This window comes from Dipodomys merriami, unplaced genomic scaffold, assembly GCF_024711535.1.
Source record: "Dipodomys merriami isolate MVZ:Mamm:240054 unplaced genomic scaffold, mDipMer1.0.p SCAF_31, whole genome shotgun sequence".
Taxonomy (NCBI): domain Eukaryota; kingdom Metazoa; phylum Chordata; class Mammalia; order Rodentia; family Heteromyidae; genus Dipodomys; species Dipodomys merriami.
The window spans coordinates 2,530,835-2,542,898 of NW_027204604.1; the positions used below are offsets into that span (position 1 = coordinate 2,530,835).

Here is a 12,064-nt window from a genome sequence, read left to right on the forward strand (position 1 = left end):
GCTCAAGGCTAGTACTGTATGACTTGAGCCACAGTTCTACTTCCGGCTTTTTGGTATTTAATTAGAGGTAAGAGTTTCCTGGAAGTTCCTGCCTGGTCTGACTTTGAACACTAGAATTATAAATGTAAGCTACTGGTGCCTGGCCCCTATGGACTTTTGAGCATAAGTTGTCCAATGAAATGAAGGTATCAAAATAATGAGCCTTTTACTCTAAGCAAAAGATTTGAAAATAGGTTTTGGAATGTTCAGGGTTTTTGCTGTTGTTGTTGTTGTTTGTTTTTAATAAGGGGCTCAGTGTCCTTAGGCATAGGACAATCTTACGTCAGATTTCCCTTGACATGTTCTATCTTTGATTTCCAGGCAGCATCGTCTCCTCATGTCTTCTCCCCTGCTAAAAACATCTTTGGAATCACTTCCCAGTGAAAACAGATCTGCGACTTCCCCAAGATGGAATATCTCAATGTTACTTAAAGTGCCCTGCTTCAAAGTCCCGCTAGCCAGTGGAGTGGGCCTGATCGTAAATTTAGAAAAGCTTTATCAGGAGGAGAATGATTTTTTGTAAACATGAATTGCCTGACTCTCTTATTGGGCTCCGGTTCCTTGTTTCGGGTCATTGCAGCATTGATCTTGGCCTGTTTTGCTTCAGTATCTTTGGCTTCATCCAGAGGTCTTTTCCCAAGGCTGGTAAACTTGGGAGCTTTCAAGAATGTTTCAATTGTGCCAACCCAAGCAGTGTGTGGACTGGCAGGCCGAAGCACATTTTGTCATAGCTCTGAGCTTGCTCGGGGTAACCAGCCCTGTACCCAGAGGTTTTGTATTCAGGACTGCCCCTACAGATCTTCCTCTCCCCCCTATACTGCCCTGTTCTCAACAGGCCTGGGGAACTGCACCACAGCAGACAGAGATGACCTACATCCTGGCTCTCCTAGCAATTCTACCAGTTTTCGTTTTGGAAATCACAAGAATTGCTTTTCCTCTCTTCCTTCTCTGAGGCTGGCATCAGCTTTGACTTTAGCTGTGTGGTTGAAACCTGAGGAAGAAGGTGTAATGTAAGTAGTAATGTGCGTTTTCAGTTTTCCTGGGTCCCTGTATAATCAGGCAAACACTATAGAACGCATACCATTGAAAAATAAATACTACAGTCTTCTTTCCTGTTCCAACTTTGCTGTTTAAATACTTATCTTTTCCTAAAATGTTTTCCCTTTTCTACAGATGAGCTGGATCATGAAAAAGAATGTGATAAAACAATTTCATTGCAGGCAGACATGTTTACACCTGAGTCATTTGTTTCTGAGAAGGCGAGTCTAACCTTTGGCCCAGAGCCTTTGGAGACTCAATGAGGTTCTTAGTTTTTTAAGACCTAGCCTCGGTGCCGGAAATACAAATAATTGATATTTTCAAGCTCTTGGTTGAAGTGTATACAAAAATAAAGACAAGTAACCCTGTGAAGATATAAAACTTTTACTAGGCAGATAGCTGAGGACATGGAAGTGTGTTTGAATCATCCCTAAGAGCAGATGTTTCCTTGACTTAATGGAAGATGACCAATACTTTGAGTTCAATATATGACTAACACTCCATTGGCCTTTTATTTCATGTTGTTTGCATCTTCTGATAAATTGGAAAATGGATAGGTAAGGATGTGAGATTCCTCAAAACTGTTCTGCTCTTGATCCCACCAGGAGTGATTTCAACATGAGTGAGGAAGAAATCATGCTGACCACCATTTTTGGTTAATCTATTTGCTTATTCATTTTTCATCCCATAATCTTTTCTTCACTGATAAATACTATAGGGCCAATCTAGAGCGCTTAATAAGTGGGATCGTTCTGTGGCATTTTTAAGCTTATCTTTTTCTTTAGGTAAAGTTTACAGCTCTTTATGGATTTTTTTTTTGGCTGAATCCCTAAAACTTGTGAAACGACCTGAAAATTCTTAGCATCTACGACGCAAATATGACTTAAATGTCTTTATTGGTTACTTTCAATTTTCCAAGTGAAGATTATGAATTTTGTTTTAACTGTGAGGCAAAAATAATCACAAACTATTATTATCTTGATGTCTACAGGTTCCCTAAAAGATAACCTTGTTTTCTTCTCACTTTGGAAATTCCAGTAACTTTAAGCTGTTATGTTTTTATGTTACTAGCATCCAAAGCATCTTAAAACATGGTCTCTTGAGGAAAAGGAGGGAGGATAAAATATATTTTCCCAAGCTTACAGGAACATCTCTGTACCAAATTCACGTTCTGTTGGCATTGTTTCATATAAATAAGACAGAGGGTATTTATAGAGGTTGTAGCACATGGTTTATGTATTTGAGAGTTCCTTGTTTATACCAAGGTCATTTCATCCTCAAAACTGAAACACCTATGGGAATTGGGAGAATTTCGGGGTGTTTGCACTAGATAAGTAAAACAAACAAAAACATGGATTATCCAATTATTGTTTATTCAGGAGCAGAATAAATCCAGTTCCTAAATATTTTGCTACCTGTCTTCCTCTCACGTTTATTATCTACCAAAGCTCGTATGTTTACAAGCAAACAAAATAGCAAGGAAGATAATCAATAACATATTAAGAAATGCATTTTCAGTAAGCTTGGGGAAATAAGTCTGCATTTGGTAAATACATTCCTGAGTAATAATCGAAATCTCACTTGTAGATTTAAGCTCAAGAAAAATGAACCAGAGGCATTTGTAGGTTGTTTAAGTCTTGTAGGTAAAGGATACAGGGAAATACTTTCTAATAAATTACAAATGTCCAACTAATGAAGAGTTAAAATATTTGCAGTAGAATTTATATAAAATACCTTTATGTCAGCTAGAATTATTTGCCTAAATTAAAAATATTCTTGCTCCTACATCTGCCCAACTGTATGTAAGAGGAATAGTGATTTAGCTTCGGTAAAAGAGTGACTATTAATGTTCTCCAGTGTTATTCTGACCTCCCAATTAGGGGAAAAATCGGTGTAAATGCAAATAAATGACTTATGAAAAATATACCCTTACTTAGACAGCAGTCTAGTGGGTGAGTAGGGAGTCAGCCCCCTTAACTAGTCTTGAGCAAGAAAGAAGGTCTCTGGATCAGCCCACATTTGTAGAGATATGTGGACAGAGTAGAAAGAAATCAGGTGAAGATAGTTTCAGGGTTCAAAAGGCATTCTACCATAATAAACATAGAAGTAAACTTTTATGTAAAGAATTGGAGCCAGATGTGGTGACACATGTCTGTTACCTCAGTACTTGAGACATTTAGGTGGGAAGGTGGGAAGTGTAGGGTCATTCCAGGCTATGTAGCAAGAACTTGTCTCAAAAACAGAAGGGCTGGGAAGGTGGCTCAGTTGTAGAGTGCTTACCTTGTATGCTTGAAGCCCTGGGTTCGATTCCTCAGCACCACATAAGCAGAAAAAGCCAGAAGTGGCGCTGTGGCTCATAATGGAAGAGCTGAGGGACAGCGCCCAGGCCCAGAGCTCAAGCCCCATGACTGACAAAGAAATAATAAAAATAAAATAAAAATAAATAAATAAAAACAAACAAAAGTGACAATTGACCTAACAAGAGACCGAGATGTTTGCTTAAAACTCTTTTCTGGTAAAAGAGAATTTCTCTTTATGCATTCTTATACATTCTTGAATGACCTTTTACCCATGGCAATCAGCATGATCCCTGTACCTCGGTTGGGCTGTGTGGTCATGGAGATATAGCCAGTTACCTGACAGACATTGCTTTTGGATAGTTAATGTTGGGGCAAGTGGAGCCTGTAGCTGTCTGTCCTTCATTTCATCAGGGGAATTAAATAGAGCGATTCTGACTGCAGGGCTGAGAATTTAGAGCCAATGGACACTAAATTCTCTTTACATTAAAAAAAAGTAAGAAAGAAAGATGTGCACGGGTGACTCAATACCCAAGCAGGATGTAATATGTCCTACCACTTCCTCTAAAGGAAATAGCAGAAGAACTAATGAGCCAGCAGGCTAAATGTTAGTTTTGCAGAATGATTCAACCACTTTACTTTCTGTCATGAATCTCTAATGATGGGTATTGAGGTAAATAAAAATTCGATTTTTATTGAAATAAAATGACATCTTCGTAGGAAGGAAGCTGGCTTTGAATATAATGATATTCAGGAAGGTATTCATAGGGTACCAGTTTGAGTGGAATGAGGGGGTACTATAGCACAACACAATGCCTCCTCATGGATGCTGACCTTTTCTCTCTTTTCTGGTTGCTTCCTAAGGTGTGTGATAGAAAAGACGGCAGAGGGGCAGATAGTGTTCAAACTTACAATATCTGAGAAAGAGACCATGTTTTATTACCGCACAGTAAATGGTTTGCAGCCTCCAATAAAAGTAATGACACTGGGGAGAATTCTTGTGAAGAAATGGATTCATGTTAGTGTGCAGGTGAGTAAAATAAAAAATATTTAACATTTGGTTAAACATGAAGATCTGTCTTCTTTTCCTCCTCTAAGTGCCACACAGTCTGAAGCAATAGCTTTTAGATTTGAGGTGTATGTAAATGACAATTGAAGAAGACAAATATATCAATTATTTAATGATTATTTGTTAGTATACTAGAAGATCCTCCCCCTGCAAATTAGTATAAAACCTCTTCCAGAAGTTTAAGCACAAGGCAAGTTGTAGTAGTAATATGTTCTGTAAATTTTTGTTTCATTGAGTTAAGAGTATTTTATTTTGTTTAAAAACATGTAAGAACTCTTTTGGTGTAAAGTACTGATTCTACTAGTTATGGCTGTATTCGCAACTTTCTTTGTTGGATAACAGCTGATGATGTGAATAAAATCTGGCTGCTGCTTGAAAATGGTGACCTTAGAACTAATGAACTTTATACTTGAGGCACTCGAAAGGTGTTATATTATTATTTTTCTTGTCAACCACAGTTTGCATGAGCCTTGGAAACTGTGAAAGGCTGAGAAAGCTGTGAGATGTCTGATATTTCCAGTCCCTGGAATAGAAGCACAGTTTATCCTTTGGTTTACCCAGGGCAGTAGAATGGCTTCATCTTGCCAAGATGCAACTTTGCTTTTAAAATAAGGGGTGCTATGTACCTTTCTTTCCAGTGCTCACTAGTGTTCAATGCAAAGCCAGCATGCATGAGAATATGTTTGTACCCTTGTTCATCTTATGGAAATTCTGTCTGGTATATATGTATATTTGTACAAACACACATAAAATTTGCTCATACTTATATAGAAATATATAGTGAGAGATATCTATATATAATATATATTTCTACCATCTACCTCTCTCTCATCTACCCCTATATTCTTCTCACATGAACTTGAAAATTGTCATTTGGGTTAAAATTATTATTTCAAAACAAATATTATTTTTGACAATTGGTGTTTGTTGCTCCTAAAGTTTGAACTCAGGGCCTGGGTGTTGCCTTGTAGTTTTTTTTTGCTCCAGGTTGATATTCTACTTGAGCCACAGTTCCACTTCCAGCCTTCTGGTTTAATTGGAAATAAGAGCCTCATAGACTTTCCTGCTGGCTTTGAACCACCACCCTTAGATCTCAGTCTCCCAAATAGCTAGGATAACAGATATGAGCCAACAGCACTTGGCTTGAAAATTTTAATATATTTTATTTGTATCATTGTCTTGTCTGATTGGTGGTGAAATTCTGTGTTGTATTGCCTCAGGAGTGTGTAAAAGCCTTGGGAAGAGAATATAAAATATAAGTGTAGAAACGTTTTGAGAAGGTATTGGAAAATATTATTCAATAGCATGGTATGCCATACTGACTGAGTTCTTTGGATATGAGTTGAGTAAATGTTAGTGGCACACTGTTTTCGAACAGCTAGGGTTAGTGGACACAGAGGAGGAGGAGGACTGGGTTTTGATGGTGATCAAGTGGAATCTGTTTAGTACCTTCAGTAACCAGGTCACTTTTACAGAATTAGTTCTATAAACATATGAACAAAAGGGGTCTTTCCATTGTCTAATGCCTTCAATTTCTTTTTTCAATGTTTTAGTTTTTATTTATTGTAGAGATAATTCACCTCCTTTTTAATACTTTTTTATTGTAAAAAGACTGTACAGAGGGGTTACAGTTACATGAGCAAGGTAATGAGTACATTTCCTATCAAGCAATGCTATCTCCTCCTTTGTTTTTCCCCTACCCTGCCTTCCCTCCCTCCCACCCCCACAACTGCACACCCCCTCCCTGCTTCCCCCTCCTCCCAACCCCCCCACCATCCCCCCCTGCCCTCACCTAAATTGTAAAGTTGGTTTTTCATCATAGTGTCTTGTACATCTCATTGTTACAATGGGTCAACCCATTTGTTTTTTTCCCTCTTTAGATATGTTCTGTTTGTTTTTCTGATTTCTTTCTCAGTAGGTTTTTACTGATGTGTTGAAAAGAAAAAAAGCTACTGATATTTTCATGTTGATTTTGTATACTAGTAATTGCTTAATTTTTTAATGAGATCTAAAGGTCTTTTGAGGGGATCCTTAGAGTCTCCTAAGAGTAGCATTAGACCTGCAAGTGTGGATACTTTTTATGTCTTCCTTCACTATTTTATTACTTTTCCTGTCTTATTGCTCTGGCTAAAATTTCAAGCACTATATTGAGTAAGATTAGTGGAAGTTAACATACTTGTCACTTTTCTGATTATTGGGGTAATGCACTCCGTTTTCTTCCATTAAATAAAATGTTGACTATAACATTGTTATATACAGCTTTTTATGTTGGATATCATCCTTTTATAACTGGTTGTTTCAGGACTTTTATCATGAAAGTTCATTGAATTTTATCACATGCTTTCTTTGAATCTTTTGGGAAAATTGTGATTTTTTTTAAAACTGAAACTGCTGATGGTGTTACCTTAATAACCAATTTCAAATACATAGCCATAGTAACAAGACATCATAGTTTGAGCTAAAACATATGTATAGAGAAAGGGAATAGAGTATCCAGAACCAAACCCGTACAACAGTAGCCATCTGATTTTTTAACAAAGGTACTAAAAAAAAAACCCACTGGAGAAAAGAGAGCCTTTTCAACAAATAGCTGGATAACTTGTATCAAGTATTGATAACTTTCTGCCCAGATTGGTTTCAAACTGCAATCTTCCTTTTGGTCTCTGCCTCCCAAGTCACTAGAATTATAGTATGAGCTGCCACACCCAATTTGGTCTCTCTTTAAAAAATGTATGCATTAAAAAAATGAGTGCTGAATTATTATACAGTTTGTATTAAACCTGTAAAAGTAAACAATCATAAAATAAGGAAGAAGTCATTGAATTTCTGTTTTAGTGACACTCAGCATTATGAAATTCTGTATTCATTTGAATGAAAAATACTGATTATTCTAAATTGAGAATCTACGTTGGATTTCTTTAGATTAGACTTCAATCTGAATATATATGAGTTATAATGAAATAAATAAGAATCCCTGTTACAGATGAGGAATGTATTAATTCCCACCAAATTCTCATAAGGGGCATGGGAAGGAAAGAGGCTCTGAGCTGAGAAATCCAACTCAAGAAAGGCTACCCTGTGGTTTACAAACCCTTTGACTTGGATCCCCCATTTCTGTAAGAGAGGGCTATATGAGCAAAATGAAGTCTCTTTTAATTCTTCATAAAAGAGAAACAGAGTATAGATGAGGTACAGTTAACACTGGACTGTGTTGAGCTGTGTATAATTATCTAGGTAGTAAGTGACGGAGCCAGCTGCTTCAGAAGTTAGAGGTCAAGTATTTCTTTCTGCTCTCCCATGCTGTTTGTATTTGAATGAAACATTTTTGATAGATTTGGGGGCCAAGATTTAGACAAGTATAGCTTATATCTCTTTTATTGTATAAATGGGAAAAAACATAGTATGGAATGTAACTCACTGTTACCATATGATGTCACTTGTCCACATTCTCATAAGGGATTTAGAGATTTCTGTCTTGCTAGGCAGAAGATGGAAGTCATAATTAATACACTGATTTAGTAGAGTTTCAAATAAGACTATAGTGATTGTATATACATATTTTCATTCATCCTTTACTTTAAGCTGTTAAAGGAGTGTGTGTATGTGTGTATGTGCGTGTGTGTATGCATGTGTATATGTATGTATGTTTATACCTCTACTCATGGAATGGCTCAGAAATAAGAATTTATCATACAATGGCCTGGTGACATAAAATTAATTAGCAGTTCTGTCCTTATATGTTTCCTTTAGATGGTGAAGCAGGTAGTAGCTTTTCCATCAATATAATGAAAATTCTAATGTCCAAAAATCGGGAAAAGAGAAATAATTTTAAGTAATTAAATACCTGGGCAAAATAGAATACCAGGAACAGATAGACACAGTAAACATCAGACATCTAATTTCCTAAATAATAACAACAAAGCCTAATATTGTTATAGTAATAGATTTAACAGTATTTCTTTGAAAACTTAGCATTTTGAAGCAAAAACCTATTGGAAAATGATTAGATTTTAAATTAATAGTCTTTCAGGGACTTGCATCTGACATGATTGCCAATGTAAATTTCACTTTGGGGTTTAATATACTGGCTGTTTTAAATTATATGAAGCTGAAATTTGTTAGTCATGTTTTTATACTGAAAGTGGAAAAAATCAATTCATGCTTTTTATTATCAAATGGGGAGCACTGATAATATTAGGAGAGTTTTTTTCAAGCTTAGTAATCATATTGGCTTAGTAGATATTGTGGTTATTAGTGGTCTCTTTTTGTAAGCTTTGGACTACGCAAACTATTGATAGATAAAATAACCTGAAAGTGCATGCATTTAGTTGCATATAATTTTAATAAAATGTTTTCCTTTCCTGTGAAAATAGTCTTGGCTCTTAAGCAATGTGTGTGTGTGTGTGTGTGTGTGTGTGTGTGTGTGTGTGTGTGTGTGTGTGTATGGGTGTGTATGCACACACACATGTATATACATACCAGGGCTTGATCTGAGGGCTATGTACTCTTATTTAGCTTTCTTGCTCACAGCTGGCATGCTACCACTTGAGCCACCTTCCAGTCCAGTATATTTTGCTTGTTAACTTGAGATGGAATCTTACAGACTTTTCTTCCCAGGCCACCTTCCAGTTCTCAGCCATTTGAGTCACTAGGATTAAAGGCATGGCTTCTGATGACCCTAAATTTCATGTGTGTATATGTTTATGGTGTGTGTGTGTGAGTGAGAGAGGGGGGGGGCAGAGAAAGATGCTAGTAATGGTGATTGAGTTCAGCACCTGGTACTCTTGCTTAGCTATGACTAACACTTGAGCCACACCTCTACTTCTAGCTTTTTGCTTTTAATTGAAGCTAAAAGACTCAGAGATTTGTCTTTCTGGGCTGGTTTTGAATGGTGATTCTCATATCTCAGTCTCCTGAGTAACCAATATTATAGGTGTAAGCCATTTGTACCTGGCTAATTTTCACACATTTATAGGATCAGTAGCATAAAAAGAAATCATCAAAGTATTCACCATTCTTGTAATTATACTAAATTATTGTTATAGAATAAGGAAAAATTGGGTTGCCAAAATAATACAATGGTAGATTTAAAGAAAAAAACCTAACCAATGAAATTGTTTGTATTTCATTATATTATTTTAAAGACCTTTAGATACGTTGATGGTAGAAGTATCACATGGAGGTATAAAGCTTTTGTACTGACAGACAGCACATATGTTCACTTGTGTTAATCCAATCAATTTAGCAATTGCTATTAAAACTGCATTGCAACTGTGTGCTGGTGGCTCACACCTGTAATCCGAGCTACTCAGGAAGCTAAGATCTGAGGATAATGGTTGGAAGCCAGCCCTGGAACAAATGTCCTTGATACTCTTATCTCCAATTAACCTCCTGAAAACTGGAAGTGCAGCTGTGGTTCTAAATATCAAAGAAGTAGCCTTAAGCAGAAAAGCTCAGGGACAGTGTCCAGGCCTTCAGTTCAAGCTCCATGACTGAAAAAAAGAAAAGTATAACCAAAGCAAAGTGAAACATAACAAACAAAAATCCAGAAGTGGAGACATAGTTCAAGTTGTAGAAGTTCAAGTTGTAGAGCACTAGCCTTGAGCAAAAAACGTTCCAGGACAGTACCTGGTCTCTGAGTTCAAGCCCCAGGACAGGCACAAAAAAAAAAAAACAGCAACAAAAAATTAAAAACCCTAAATTGCCATTAGTATCATTAATGAACACATGGTGTTTATTATATCTACACTAAGAGAGTTTTGTTCAGCTAATTGTGAATATAAATTATACATCCAAATGAAGTGTGGTGGTTTTTATCTTCTGTACATTTGAATGGTACCAGTACAATTTTTTATAGCAAAAATTTAAGACCCAGTCTGATCTGTCCAATGGGACCGACCATCTCCAATCAGGAAATAGAGCAGATCATGAATAAATTAACATTTTAACTTCAAAACTAGTATATGAAGATAAATTTAGCTACTTAATTTTGCTAGCAAATGGCTGATACTCAGCCATTGGCTATAAAATGTACAATATATAAAAGAAAATAAATACAAATATCATGGTCCACATCTGTTACATATACTACTAAAATTGAAAGCTGTCATAAAAAAGAAGAGCATTTTCCAGTGTTCACTTCATTTTTCAACAATCTCTGGTCTTTCAAATGCCACTATGGTAATTCTGTCGATTTTTTAATGGTTAAAATTGGTTGGTAGTGCCTTTTAAAACCTATATTACCTAATGGAATTGTCATTTATATCATTTTCACCTAAAAGTCAAGTATAATAAGACTTAGATTATTTTTGCTTTTCTTGTGGGTAGACGTTTTGTGCCCAAAGGGCTAACGGATGCCTTCAGTTATACATGATCGATTTGTATGAACGTCAGAAAGAACAGCATGCATATAACCTAGGGCAGAGTTTGGCCTATGGTATGTATCACTTGATAATGGAATGGAGAATATGACTTTATTTAAACATGGACTTGAATAGTTTTATTTTCCCATACCATAGCGCTCTAAAATGTAACATTCAGAAGGACTTCATGTAATAATATTGTCCTGGGTGCAGAATAAAAATGTGCTTTCAAGACCAGTTTATGTATCTATCTAGAGAAAGAATAGTTTTTTTAAAAAAAACCTTATTCAAACTTTTCCAAAAATGGGAAGGCTTTAATGGCTTTTCATTGGTCTAACGCTATCAGTGAATATTGATATTTATAAATTATCTTTAATAGACTCTTACTTACATTACATTGAGAAATTCCTTTCTTCTTTCTGAAGAGTTGATGAAATAATCCTGAGAAAATGGAAAAATAACTAAGTCAATGACGTTTGTTTAGACTCAGTGTTGAATTATTTTCAGCCTGGCAAAAAAAGGAAGAAAGGAATGGGGATGGAGACCAGATGGCTTGGGTTGGGATTGATTTGGGCACAACTCCACCCCTGGTGGGAAACCTGAGGGATATGAAGGTAAGGGCCAGCTCATGCCAACTTTATGCCAATGTTACTATGGCAGTAGTGACCAAGAAAGTTTCCATTGGGGATGCATAATATAGAATTTAAAGTTATTTGTTTTCTGGGATATACGCTTTTTGTGTTGTGCTACTTATCAAGCCAGAATATTGCATACACCATTTTGGGCTGTTTCTACTTTTGAGAATTTATAGAAAGAGGTTGGATTCAATGGTGGCATGAGTTTGATTTAGAAAAGCATAATCAGAGCAGTGAATTGTGTGAGAACACACATTTGGACAATTGCATAACCATTACAAGTAAACTTCTTAAAATATCTGCAATAGAGGTACTAAGTAATACACGAAATAAATATTAAGGAGAAGAGATATGCCAGAATTTTCTAAATTTGTGAGCTTGTAGCTACAAGTCTAGCATAGGGAATCCTTTGTTCTCTATTACCTGAATATATTTATGCTATCTAGTGTGATAACTATATCTTTAATACAGTGTGTGATGATCAGATAAGACTAGTCAGTACTTCTCCCTCCTTAAATATCAAATGTGTGTGTATTTGTGTATGTGTGTATGTGTATGTGTGTATGTGTGTGTGTGTGTGTGTGTGTGTGTGTGCGCGCGCGCGCACTCCTGCCAGTGTGCCAG

General features: G+C 36.3%; 1 protein-coding gene across 1 annotated transcript in view; it reads left to right on the forward strand.

Moving 5' to 3' along the window:
- Positions 1-564: 564 nt before the first annotated feature.
- Positions 565-12,064, forward strand: part of Ush2a (usherin) — a 640,266-nt gene continuing 628,766 nt past the window's right edge. Inside the window, exons 1-2 of the mRNA XM_070041435.1 lie at positions 565-1,049; positions 4,239-4,404. Coding sequence (XP_069897536.1) covers positions 565-1,049; positions 4,239-4,404 — 651 coding nt within the window. The remainder of the gene's footprint in view (positions 1,050-4,238; positions 4,405-12,064) is intronic.